Raw genomic sequence first — 13898 nt, 5'->3', positions numbered from 1 at the left:
CTTCTTAGCGTTACATACAAATGCACAAACTTATTATACCCTGTACCACAGTAGTGGTGAAGGGTATAATTAATGAATTTATAATGTTATAATTTTATTATAACATGAAGGGGAATGATACAAAGCAACAATTAAAATAATTTATTGTCTTTAAAATGATTTATTAAAGAAAAGTAACCCAGAAAAATGGCAATTTTAACGCGATAATGCGAACTTAATACCTTCTTTTAAGGACAAAATTCTTCCTACACTTATTTCAATCTGCTTTCCTCATATTGGGCGGGGAAATTATCTTGAAATTTTATATAGGCAATTTAAAACTAATGAACGATGGCTACACTGTATGAGAATCACATTTGACATACACAAAACAAAATAAAACAAACACAAATGGGCCAAAGAACTTATTCTCACTCAAATGTTCGCTCATCGATACTCTGATATTCACTTGTTGACTATGAAAACCAGCTGAAGAGCGGCGCGATACAGTAAACAAAGACCCCATAGAAGAAATGATTTTTTGACAGTTTGTTGGTGATCGCGAGTGGCGTTGGACGAATAAATAGTTGGGGTAATGCAGTGAATAGAGTGAGAAAGGGAAGCGGAAGTATCTGATGGAGTTAAATAGACCACAACAAATGTTTTGAAGATATTTAACGTTTTTTTCTAATTCGGTCATAGTTGTGTATTTATAGGTATTTGGAAATTGCCAAAAAAATAAATTAAAATAATTATAAAAATATGGAGAATATTAAATATGTAGCTACTATATACATGCCTAATATAAATGAATGGACATTAAAAGTGTTTTCTGCCCTGTATTGAAACGTGAAAAGAATGTATTGTTTTTTGTTAACCAAATCGAGTGATCAAAGTGAAATCGTATGTTTGAATTGATGATGTCAAAAAAAAAAGAAATTAGCTTAAACTTCGCTGAATTAATTATAAAATGTATAGACTATGTGTAGTAAGCGTTACAAATTATTTGTATGACATATTTACACCCATATATGTACACATGTAGTATGTATGTGTTGTGTTTTGTTAAAACAGCAAACACACATTCGGGGACAAAGTAAATCACAACAATAAAATGTAATCTAGTATTGTTGCTTTTTTGTTGTTTTTTGCTTTTAAAATTCTATATGAAAATAGGTACCAATAACCCAATTACATTGAGTAGCTGCAAATCAACCGCTACAGCCTCAATCGGAAATTTATAGAAAAACAACAAATCAAAAAAAAAAACACCTTGCAAGTCTCTTTCCTTTTATGTGTGTGAAACAAATTTGGTTAATTACGATTTTTTATTTTTAAATTAAAATAAAAACCGGATTGTTTTTGGACATCTAAATATCTAGAATATCAAAATATGTTTTTAGTTTTTGTTTAAAGTGCGTGTGTCATCTAAGCGTAGTTAAATCCAATAGAGTTCTAGTTTATGAAAAGGGAGGAGTACCCACAACAAAATAAGATATACTCGTATATCAACAAACACACACTGCCACAAAACATCATCATCATCTTTACGATAGCTATCTTGCTGTGGGTCAACTTAGTATAAACAACAAACTGAACGAATAAACAACTGAACGAATAAATTCACCATCACTCTCCCAGCTCCTCTTCAACGACGTCATCGCTATCTTCAACCAAATGGTCAATGTTTGGCATTGTACTTAGTTTTTCTCTTGCGGTAAGTAATCGACACTCGAAGAAAACTATTTCTCTCAATACTATATAGAAGTAGAAGAAAGGTTAGCAACACTCAAGGAAATTTATTAGGGGACACAGCAAAAAACTGTCAAAACAAAAAAAAAATTACAGTCACAGTTTGCTAAAATAGGAAACATTGTCTGTTATTTTTATGCGCTCCACCATAGGGTGGGGGTATACAAACTTTGTCATTCCATTTGTAAGGCATCGAAATATTGGTCTCAGACCCATCATTGCTACTCGTGTCAAAAATAATCTACGACAATTTGAAGAAAATTTTACCAAATTGGTTAGTATAAAAAATGTTGTTTTATTCGAAAGAAATGTTTTATATTGAATTTATAGAACATTTTGTTAAAATTTTATTTCTATAGAACATTTTGTCAAAATTTTATTATACCCTGCGCCACACTGTGGAACAGGGTATTATAAGTTAGTGCATATGTTTGTAACACCCAGAAGGAGACGAGATAGACACATGGTGTCTTTGGCAATAATGCTCAGGATGGGTCCCTGAGTCGATATAACCATGTCCGTCTGTCCGTCCGTCCGTCCGTCCGTCTGTGAACACATTTTTGTGATCAAAGTCTAGGTCGCAATTTAAGTCCAATCGCCTTCCAATTTGGCACATGTTCCTAATTTGGGTCAGAATAGAACCCTATTGATTTTGAAAGGAAGGTTCAGATTTAGATATAGCTCCCATATATATCTTTCGCCCGACATGCACTAATATGGACCCAGCAGCCAGAGTTTTATACCGATTTGCTTGAAATTTTGTACAAACATAACACTTAGTCGTATTGTCAAGTGTGCAAAATTTGATTGAAATCGGTTCAGATTTAGATATAGCTCCCATATATATCTTTCGCCCGATATGGACTTATATGGCCCCAGAAGCCAGATTTTTGGCCGAATTTGGTTGAAATTTCGCACTAGGAGTACAATTAGCAGTATAGACAGGTGTGCAAAATTTGATTGAAATAGGTTCAGATTTAGATATAGCTCCCATATATATCTTTCGCCCGATATGGACTAATATGGTCATAAAAGCCAGAGTTTTGGCCCAATTTGGTTGAAATTTTACACAGGGAGTAGATTTACCATTGTCGCTATGCGTGCCAAATTTGGTTTAAATCGATTCAGATTTCGATATAGCTCCCATATATATCTTTCGCCCGATATGCACTTATATGGACCCAGAAGCCAGAGTTTTATCCAGATTAGCTTGAAATTTTGCACAAGGAGTACAATGTGTAGTATAATCATGTGTGCCAAAGTTGATTGAAATCGGTTCAGATTTAGATATAGCTTCCATATATATTTTTCGCCCGATATGGACTTATATGGCCCCAGAAGCCAGAGTTTTGGCCCAATTTGGTTGAAATTTTGCACTAGGAGTACAATTAGTAATATAGTCATGTGTGCCAAATTTTATTGAAATCGGTTCAGATTTAGATATAGCTCCCATATATATGTTTTTCTGATTTCGACAAAAATGGTCAAAATACCAACATTCTCCTTGTTAAATCGCCACTGCTTAGTCGAAAAGTTGTAAAAATGACTCTAATTTTCCTAAACTTATAATACATATATATTGAGCGATAAATTATAAATAAACTTTTGCAAAGTTTCTTTAAAATTGCTTCAGATTTAAATGTTTCCCTATTTTTTTACTAAAATTGTGTTCCACCCTAGTGCATTAGCCAACTTAAATTTTGAGTCTATAGATTTTGTAAAAATCTATCAAATTCTGTTCCAATCGAGTGATATTTAAATGTATGTATTTGGGATAAACCTTTATATATAGCACCCAACACATTTGACAGATGTGATATGGTATCGAAAATTTAGATCTACAAAGTGGTGCAGGGTATAATATAGTCGGCCCCGCCCCACTTTAGACTTTCCTTACTTGTTTTTATAGAAAATTTTGTCATTTCTATAGAAAATTTTGTCAAAATTTCATTTCTATAGAAAATTTTGTCAAAATTTTATTTCTATAGAAAATTTTTGCAAAATTTCATTTCTATAGAAAATTTTGTCAAAATTTCATTTCTATAGAAAATTTTGTCAAAATTTTTGCAAAATTTCATTTCTATAGAAAAATTTTGCAAAATTTCATTAAGCTACACTTGTAGTTTAGTCAATGCATGGCTTTAAGCTGAGATCAAAAAAACAACAATAACGATTGAAGAGAAGCCAACAATAACAAACAAACAAAAAAAATTTCATTTCTATAGAAAATTTTTGCAAAATTTCATTTCTATAGAAAATTTTGTTAACATTTTTTTTCTATAGAAAATTTTGTCAAAATTTTATTTCTATAGAAAATTTTGTAAAAATTTTATTTCTATAGAAAATTTTTGCAAAATTTCATTTCTATAGAAAATTTTGTTAAAATTTTTTTTCTATATAAAATTTTGTCAAAATTCTATTTTTATAGAAAATTTTGTCAAAATTTCATTTCTATAGAAAATTTTATCAAAATTTCATTTCTATAGAAAATTTTGTCAAAATTTCATTTCTATAGAAAATTTTGTTAAAATTTTATTTCTATAGAAAATTTTGTTAAAATTTTATTTCTATAGAAAATTTTGTCAAAATTTTATTTCTATAGAAAATTTTGTCAACATTTTATTTTTATAGAAAATTTTTGCAAAATTTTATTTTTATAGAAAATTTTGCAAAATTTCATTTCTATAGAAAATTTTGTCAAAATTTTATTTCTATAGAAAATTTTTGCAAAATTTCATTTCTATAGAAAATTTTTCCAAAATTTCATGTCTATAGAAAATTTTTGCAAAATTTCATTTCTGCTGCTACTGAGTTTGAGTTTTAATTTTTTTTTTGTTCAAATCCGATTTTACCAAATTTGTTTGAAGACAAATCAAATATCAAGCTAATTTGGAAAAATTTTGTGGTTGAATATTCCGCTATAATCTTCAAATTCAGCATATTCGACGGCTTTCAATTTTTTTTGTGTCTTGTTCTTTAGAAATATCCATCTAAGTTTTATTGCATTTCATTCGCTATCTTTACAGACGTCTCTCACATAAAAAATTATTCCACTTCTCAACCCTTGTCTTCCCAACCGACTTTATTATTTTAATAACTTTAATCAGCGACTGTTAGCGTTTATGATATGGTTTAGTGGTACAATGTTTTTCATTTATTCTACTCTCCCTCTGCACTAACTAAAATTATCTAATTGGCCGTTTGCATGGAACTTTGTTAATAATGACAAAATCATATTTCGTATCTCTTATCAAGAGATTGCTAAAGCCGCTAAAATAAGTCAAAAGCAAAAAGAGAAGATACTAAAATTCAAAAACAATGTAAGCCATTTGACAAGTACAAATGAGCTAAAACCGGACGGAACCGAATATATTGTACCCTATACACTCAAAAAAAAAAACTCTTCCATCCAAAGATTTTGAACTTCCCTTAAGTATTTTGGGAGCCAAAGATGCGGCTTCTTTGAAATAAACACATTTTCTGGGGACCTATGTAGCTTTAAATCTAGGACCAATAACATTAGGATACAGATCTCATTTATGGAATTTTCATTTTCATCATATTAATAAAGCTATTCACGTACAAAATCGTCAAAACAAGTCTCAGCCAATAATTGAAGCGTTTTTTCTTAAATCTAAAGATTCAATATTTATTTGATTAATTTAAGGAGGATTTCTTTAAATCCAAATGTTTTTATTTAGTTCAAAGACATAATCTAAATCTGAACCGATATTTTTTCAAATCCAAAAGGTTTTTAAAGTACTACCAAGTGCAAAATTTGAATAAAATCGGATAGTACATGAGGGTTTTTTAAAAAGTTTTTTGATAATTTGGTGACACACATATATGTATGTGAGAGTTATATCTAAATCTGATTCGATATAAACGATATTCATGTCTAATATCAATCTTGAATACCATCGGTTAAGAGGTGAAAGAAATATGATAGAAAAAATTACGTTCCAAAATTGTGAACGGGAGGTAACAAAATGAAACGGAACGTTCTCGGATAACCAAAACGGAATGTTCACGGGAGCCACCGTGGTGCAATGGTTAACATGTCCGCCTTGCATACACAAGGTCGTGGGTTCGATTCCTGCTTCGACCGAACACCAAAAAGTTTTTCAGTGGTGGATTATCCCACCTCAGTAATGCTGGTGACATTTCTGAGGGTTTCAAAGCTTCTCTAAGTGGTTTCAATGCAATGTGGAACGCCGTTCAGACTCGGCTATAAAAAGGAGGTCCCTTGCATTGAGCTTAACATGGAATCGGGCAGCGCTCAGTGATAAGAGAGAAGTTCACCAATGTGGTATCACAATGGACTTAATAGTCTAAGTGAGCCTGATACATTGGGCTGCCACCTAACCTAACCTAACCTTCACGGTTTCGTTTTAAAATTTTAGACGTTCTTATGGCTACTCCGTCGGTGTGCCATGGCGAATGTTAATACGTATGGGGCAGACAATCCAGGTTCGAATCACGGTAGCGGAATTTTTATAAATTCATTTTCATTCGTAACCAATATGTTTTCAAATCATAAACGCTGGTTGTTGTTTTGACAACGCATGGTGTCATTTTATCATTGCCAGATGACCCAGTCCTTTCTCCGTTTGACACCACATTTGTGTTGATTCACTTTCGTGAACGAAAGTGTACGCCGTTCATTATTTTTTCTATGGGTGGATCCATTTGTGCAGAATTCGTAGAAATCATATGCACCAAATTTTAAACCGATCAGTGGAAATTTTGTCAAAATGTTATTTCTAGAAAAAATTTCGTCAAAATTTTATTTCTATAGAAATTCTATAGAAAATTTTGTCAAAACATTTATTTCTATAAAAAATTTTGACAAAATTTTATTTCTATAGAAAATTTTGACAAAATTTTATTTCTACAGAAAATTTTGTCAACATTTTATTTCTATATAAAATTTTATCAAAATTTTATTTCCATAGAAAATGTTGCCAAACATTTTATTTGTACAGAACATTTTGTCAAAATTTTATTTCAGTCAGTAAGGTGTTATAAAACAGTAAAGTGCAAATCACTCTTGTTTTATTCAATTATCTGGCCCTGATGAAGATTGACGATGTCAAATTGAAATATTGGCTTCAATAAAATAAAACTCAAATAAAAAACATCTAGAGTTTTTTCATTTGTCATGCTGGACTAAAACAAAAAATACAATTTTATTTCTATAGAAAATGTTGTCAAAATTTTATTTCTATAGAAATTTGTCTTAAAATTTTATTTCTATAGAAAATTTTCCCAAAATTTTATTTCTATAGAAAATTTTCCCAAAATTTTATTTCTATAGAAAATATTCCCAAAATGTTATTTCTGTAGAAAATTTTATCAAAATTTTATTTCGATAGAAAATTTTCCCCAAATTTTATTTTTGACAAAATTTCAAAACTTTTTTTTCTATTTTGTCAAAATTTTGTTTCTATTCTATTTCTATAGAAAATCTTCTCAATAATTGTCCTTACTGTGGTGTAAATTATCTTAAAATTAAGGCTCATTCTTACTATATCAAATTTTTTGCAATCTTATTTAAAAAAATATTTTTCTTTTCTTTTGCAGAATGTTTCCCTCTAAATACAAACTCAAGCTGTAACTTTTTCACCTTTCCCTTTCGTAAGACTGTAAAATTTGGAGAAAGTAAATTTCGACACAATGGGGAAATTAATGGATCGTTTTCGTTGTACCAAAATCCCATCGAATGTCGATGATGGATTGGAAACGCTAGATGAATATCGAACACGCTGGAGATCTGTACGAGTAATCTATTTCACCATGTTCCTAATGTCACTTGCTTTCAGCATAATCCTTACCGGTATTTGGCCCTATTTGAATAAGGTAATATGACTACCTGCATAATGACAATCGATATTATTTAAATATTTCCATAATACTTTTTCTTAGTTAGATCCTTCAGCTGGTAAAGAATTTATGGGGTTAATAGTGGCTGCCAATCCATTGGGCCAGATGATATTCAGTCCCTTGTTTGGATGGTGGAGTAATAAGATACGTTCCGTACGTATTCCCATGATATGTTCGTTGACTCTATTCACCATAGCGAGTGCAATATATTCCTCATTGGACCTAAGGCCAGATAATGTCAAATATTGGATGTTGATATCTCGATTCCTAGTTGGTGTTAGTTCGTCCAATACAGCAGTATGTCGGTCATATTTATCCGATGCCACCCGGCTAAGTGAAAGGACCAATGCCGTTTCTATGATATCATTGGCCCAAGTTTTAGGTTTCGTAATTGGTCCTGGACTACAGGCCTTGGTAACACCTTTGGGTCCAGATGGAGTAACACTATTTGGTGGTTGTGTGATTTTCAATATGTACACTGCCCCAGGATGGATAAATGTGATCATGAGTGTTGGAAATTTAATTATGTTTATGCCATCGATATTTGAGGTGAGTATCAATTAGCGTTGCTAGAATTAATCCAGGAGGTTCAATAATCACGGTTGCCGCAGTTGGTCGGATTCTACCAAAAATGGTGGATTTTTTTACTGTTTGGTAGATTGGTAGAATTCTTGATGTTTTGGTATATATTGTAAAATATTCCTTCCCTTCTAAGAAGTATTTCACAAATTTTGGGAAGAAATCAATTTTTGACAAAATTTTCTATAGAAATACAATTTTGAGAAAATTTTCTATAGAAATAAAATTTTGACAAAATTGTCCATAGAAATGAAATTTTTGGAAATTTTTTTATAGAAATAAAATGTTGAGAAAATTTTCTATAGAATAAAATTTTGAGAAAACTTCTATAGAAATAAAATTTTCACAAAAATTCCTATAGAAATAAAATGTTGACAAAATTGTCCAAAGAAATAAAATTTTGAGAAAAAATTCCTATAGAAATAAAATTTTGACAAAATTGACAAAATTTTACAAAATTTTGAGAAAATTTTCTATAGAAATAAAATTTTGAGAACATATCTTATAGAAATAAAATTTTGACAAAATTGAGAAAATTTGACAAAATTTTGACATACTTTTCTACAGAAATAAAATTTTGTGAAAATTTTCTATAAAAGTAAAATTTTGAGAAATATTTCTATAGAAATAAAATTTTGAGAAAATTTTCTATAAAAATAAAATCTTGAGAAAATTTTCTATAGAAATAAAATTTTGACAAAATTTTCTATAGAAATAAAATTTTTACTAAATTTTCTATAGAAATAAAATTTTGACAAAATTTTCTATAGAATTAAAATTTTGACAAAATTTCTTATAGAAATAAAATGTTGACAAAATTTTCGATAGAAATAAAATTTAAAAAAAAAAAAATCTATAGAAATAAAACGTTGAAAAAATTTTCTATAGAAATAAAATTTTTTAGAAAAATTTCTACAGAAATAAAATGGTGACAAAATTTTCTATTGAAATAAAATTTTGAGAAAAAATTCCTATAGAAATAAAATTTTGAGAACATTTTCTATAGAAATAAAATTTTGACAAAATTGTCCATAGAAATGAAATTTTTAGAAATTTTTTATAGAAATAAAATGTTGAGAAAATTTTCTATAGAATAAAATTTTGAGAAAACTTCTATAGAAATAAAATTTTCACAAAATTTCCTATAGAAATAAAATGTTGACAAAATTTTCGATAGAAATAAAATTTAAAAAAATTTTCTATAGAAATAAAATGTTGACAAAATTGTCCAAAGAAATAAAATTTTGAGAAAAAAATCCTATAGAAATAAAATTTTGACAAAATTGAGAACATTTTACAAAATTTTGAGAAAATTTTCTATAGAAATAAAATTTTGAGAACATTTTTTATAGACATAAAATTTTGACAAAATTGAGAAAATTTGACAAAATTTTGACATACTTTTCTAAAGAAATAAAATTTTGTGAAAATTTTCTATAAAAATAAAATTTTGAGAAATATTTCTGTAGAAATAAAATTTTGAGAAAATTTTCTATAAAAATAAAATCTTGAGAAAATTTTCTATAGAAATAAAATTTAGACAAAATTTTCAATAGAAATAAATTTTTGACTAAATTTTCTAAAGAAATAAAATTTTAACAAAATTTTCTATAGAATTAAAATTTTGACAAAATTTTCTATAGAATAAAATTTTGAGAAAAAATTCTATAGAAATAAAATTTTCACAAAATTTCTTATAGAAATAAAATGTTGACAAAATTTTCGATAGAAATAAAATTTAAAAAAATTTGTATAGAAATAAAACGTTGAAAAAATTTTCTATAGAAATAAAATTTTTAGAGAAATTTCTACAGAAATAAAATGGTGACAAAATTTTCTATTGAAATAAAATTTTGAGAAAAAATTCCTATAGAAATAAAATTTTGACATACTTTTCTAAAGAAATAAAATTTTGACAAAATTTTCTATAGAAATAAAATTTTCTATAAAAATAACAGTTTGGCAAAATTTTCTATAGAAATAAAATTTTGACAAAATTGTCTATAGAAATAAAATTTTCTTTTTGTTTTGTTATTGTTGGTTTTGTTCTTTAAGCATTGTTGTTGTTTTTATTGCAGCTTAAAACCATACATTGACTAAACTACAAGTGTAGCTTAACCAACAGAGGAAAAGAAAATTTATTTGGGCAAAGCCCTATAGACTGCAAGATGGTTGGATGGACGCACGTTTCGGAATTACCACATTCCTCATCAGCATCCTCTACTTGCAGCAAAACTATCAACCAATTATCGGAATAAATTCAGGCAGTTCATTAAACCCAACAATGAACCACACTTGAACCTCCCGAAAAAAGGTTTTGTATGATAGCCGGCTTATGCCGAAATAAATTCAAAACAAACATATCTCTTTTCCTATGCCACTGTCAAATCATCGATTTGAATTCAGTTGGCTGGGTTTATTTTGAGCGTGCTTCCTCTTCTTTTTCCATTCTTTTTGTTTTGTTATTGTTGGATTTGTTCTTTAAGCATTGTTGTTGTTTTTATTGCAGCTTAAAACCGAAATAAAATTTTGGCAAAATTTGCTATAGAAATAAAATTTTGACAAAATTTCCTATAGAAATAAAATTTTGACAAAATTTTCTATAGAAATAAAATTTTGACAAAATTTTCTATAGAAATAAAATTTTGACAAAATGTTGAGACAATTTTCTATAGAAATAAAATTTTTTATTAGGTAGTTTTTTTGGTATTTTTTTTTCAAATTTTGGTAGATTATTTTTGGCTCGAGTGGCAACCGTGGTCCGATATTTACAATTTTTTGGGTGTATGTAGGCTATATCAGTTTATGGTTCTTAACCCTTTCACTACCGAAATAAACCTAATGATAAAAACTTTTATTTTTCTTCTTTTTTACTTGTACTAACAGCATGTAGAATAAAAATTGTCATTTTGAAAACCTACCTCAATTACTTCAAGAGCTATATGAGCTTGTTCTGAAAACTTGATTCTTGAATTGTGACCAAATGGCCTTACGAAAATAAGCGCTATTTAGCCTATAACATCTTTCAAAGTGTGAGAAAAATACAAAAAAGAACCCGTAAAAATATCAGCTATAGTTTTTGTATAAATGTCCATTTACTAGAAACATACAGTACAAAAATTGTATTTTTCGTTTCTTGTTAAAGAAGTTTATAAAAATGTACTTTAGACCTCACCAATATGGACAATATTTATAGCTTATTTAGATGAAAGCCTCTATTTTAAAATAACATCGAGAAATAAATCGAAACTAAGTGGGAAAATAGAATTTTGTGTCTTTTTCGAATGTCCTTCTAAGAGGACATCAGTAGTGAAAGGGTTAATGAACAATTTTAAATTATTCACCCTTATTCCCACAGGAACGTAAGATTGCTGCCCGAGAAATTATGATAATGCAGGGAAAGTCATCCGAAAAGGAGACATGGAAATCTATAAAACCGGATTACATATCAGCATGGACTTTGATTGTAGCATTTTTCGTATTAGTTTTTAATTTCGTCTTGCTGGAAACGTAAGTAGAGCCAAAGCATAAACCAAACATCTCTTAATTAATGAAAATCTTTACATTTTCAGATTGGGTACTTCCTTGACAATGGATGAATTTGCCTGGTCGAATAATGAAGCCTTATATTATATGGGCATACTAATGTCAGTGGGAGCCATAGTAGCTCTCATTACATTTGTAGCAATTAATCCATTATGTAAAGTGTTCCCGGAAAATCAAGTTCTAATATGGGGAGGTTTCTCATTGATGGTATTGGGTAGAGTTCTATACATCCCATGGGGTGATGGTCCTCCAAAAGTAGCTGAAGTGTATAATGTGACCATACCATTGACGGGTAATGCAACGATGGATTTAACGCCAGATGATGAAATTTTTCTTGGATGTCCCAAAACACAACAATGGTGTGAAACTACACCAGCTTTAACACTAACTCAATTTATTATCGGTTATGCTTTCACATCAATTGGCTACCCCATTGGTGTTACACTTATTCAGACAATATTCTCGAAAGTTTTGGGACCAAGACCTCAGGGAGTATGGATGGGTCTGATGACAGGTTCCGGTTGTTTATCTCGAGTTTTGGGACCCATATTTGTTGGTTCGATTTATACAAGACTGGGTCCCAATTGGACATTTGGTTTTACCGCAGCCATGATGTTGATATCGATGATATGGTTATTGTGTTCAAAGTAAGTCACTTTTTGTGAATATTCTTAGGAAATTTTTATTCAATACTGGTTTTCGTTTTTTTCTTATTCTTAGAGAGAGATTGGTACCACCCACCTATGATGCACCAGAGCCAGTCGAATTAAAAACTCTCAAAAAGACCGATGTTGAACAAAACGGTACAGCCTTAAAACGCACCGATAATCCAATAAGTGAATCTGGATTAAATGGCCTATCGCTACCCTACATTGATGCTGATATTGTGGAAACAAATGATCCGCCTTTACATGAACATTCTCAATTACTGAGCCGGAATAAACCCGCGCTTATTGTTGGAAGAAAAAGTGATATTTAAATATTGAAGAATTTAGTCATTTTTAATAATAATGTGGTATTAAAAATGGTGTGTATTTGTGCAATAATTGTTAAATTAGATATTATTATTTTTTTTTTATATAACACAAACCAGAAAACTTAAATATAAACTTTGTACTTAAGAATAAAGACAATAATTTAAAATTATATTTTTTGTTTTTTTTTTTTCAACAAACAATACGAATCTATTTTAAGATGTTTTTGTTTTGGAACCACCCTGCCAGCATTTCAAAGTTCCATTTCATCCTCATCGCTACCACAGACTCGTAAATGTCACCACAACTATCGCGAACTGTGATGGGGGAAGCATATCAAAAAGTACAAAATGTACTTGAAAGTATTTTGCCATCACTACTGTTAGAAGAGCCATTTTATTTTTTGTGAAACGCCAAGCGCAACCAGCTTGTTATATTTTATTTAAATAAAAACGAAAAAGTTCTGAAAACATAGATATTACGCTTAAAATTGTGAAAGGTATATGGTGAACAACTTTCGACTTTCCAAATAGAATAAAGCGATCGTTTTTCAAATATTTCCAGGCACGCTGTCTCCATCGAAAATAAACAAACTGGCTGATAGACGCTGCAATATGTAACTTGCTACTTAAAACTCAACATCATTTTTTTATTCATGCAAAAAATTATGTTAAATGTGATGAGATAAACCGAAAAATTTTATATTTATAAGAAATTATAAATGTTTAATCAAATCAATAAACATCTACACAATCGTGTTTTACTTGACCACAATGATTCTTCTACAATTACCTTAAAATGCACTTTTTCTGATAGTTTGCAGGGGTTCTTATTGGCGTCCTTCGAAATTGATCTAAATAGGTACCTAATAATTGCACTGATGAGAAACTTTTTCGTAGTAACTTGGTGTGGTACAACTTCTCAATAGTGACGGCGCTTTTCCGACGAGTTTTTGATGTCGTATATGATTGTTTTCGACGTAGTGGGGATTCTCAGAAGCGCCCCCAAATTCAAAAAATGTTGGCAGGGTAGAGAGTATTAAGAAAACAAGAGAACGAAACTGTCAAGCGAATCTGCGACAGTAGGTGGCAGTCATGAGGGAATTTATCTAATGTCATGCAGTTTTTGTCGGCGCTTCTCTCAAATATCATATAGATTGCGTCGGCGTCACCCAGTTCAGTTCTC

General features: G+C 29.7%; 1 protein-coding gene across 8 annotated transcripts; it reads left to right on the top strand.

Annotated features, from left to right (window-relative positions):
• The first annotated feature begins 448 nt into the window (after positions 1 to 448).
• On the top strand, positions 449 to 12885 carry Cln7 (CLN7/MFS domain-containing 8). 8 transcript variants are annotated; one of them, XM_075308045.1, is made up of 7 exons: positions 449 to 571; positions 1383 to 1696; positions 7315 to 7590; positions 7657 to 8163; positions 11552 to 11703; positions 11766 to 12386; positions 12460 to 12885. In XM_075308045.1, exons 3-7 carry the CDS (start codon positions 7408 to 7410, stop codon positions 12716 to 12718), a joined length of 1722 nt encoding a protein of 573 aa, XP_075164160.1. In that variant the 5' UTR covers positions 449 to 571; positions 1383 to 1696; positions 7315 to 7407; the 3' UTR covers positions 12719 to 12885. The 8 variants fall into 8 exon arrangements, with proteins under 8 accessions (XP_075164160.1, XP_075164161.1, XP_075164159.1 ...); XM_075308046.1 differs by having other exon boundaries at positions 524 to 695; positions 1431 to 1696; XM_075308044.1 differs by having other exon boundaries at positions 524 to 695; positions 1396 to 1696.
• The last annotated feature ends 1013 nt before the right edge of the window (positions 12886 to 13898 follow it).

The sequence above is a fragment of the Haematobia irritans genome, chromosome 4 (assembly GCF_050003625.1).
Source record: "Haematobia irritans isolate KBUSLIRL chromosome 4, ASM5000362v1, whole genome shotgun sequence".
In the NCBI taxonomy this organism is placed as follows: domain Eukaryota; kingdom Metazoa; phylum Arthropoda; class Insecta; order Diptera; family Muscidae; genus Haematobia; species Haematobia irritans.
The sequence above is the reverse complement of the archived record's forward strand: the minus strand, read 5'-3'. Positions and strand labels throughout refer to the sequence as shown.

What these genes read in the sequence shown, in the direction of transcription:
- Cln7 (XM_075308045.1), top strand. Translation starts at nt 7,408, where the DNA reads ATGGGGAAATTAATGGATCGTTTTCGTTGTACCAAAATCCCATCGAAT. An exon ending in TTTGGCCCTATTTGAATAAG is followed by an intron (nt 7,591 to 7,656) that starts GTAATATGACTA and finishes ACTTTTTCTTAG; the next exon opens with TTAGATCCTTCAGCTGGTAA. An exon ending in ATATGGTTATTGTGTTCAAA is followed by an intron (nt 12,387 to 12,459) that starts GTAAGTCACTTT and finishes TCTTATTCTTAG; the next exon opens with AGAGAGATTGGTACCACCCA.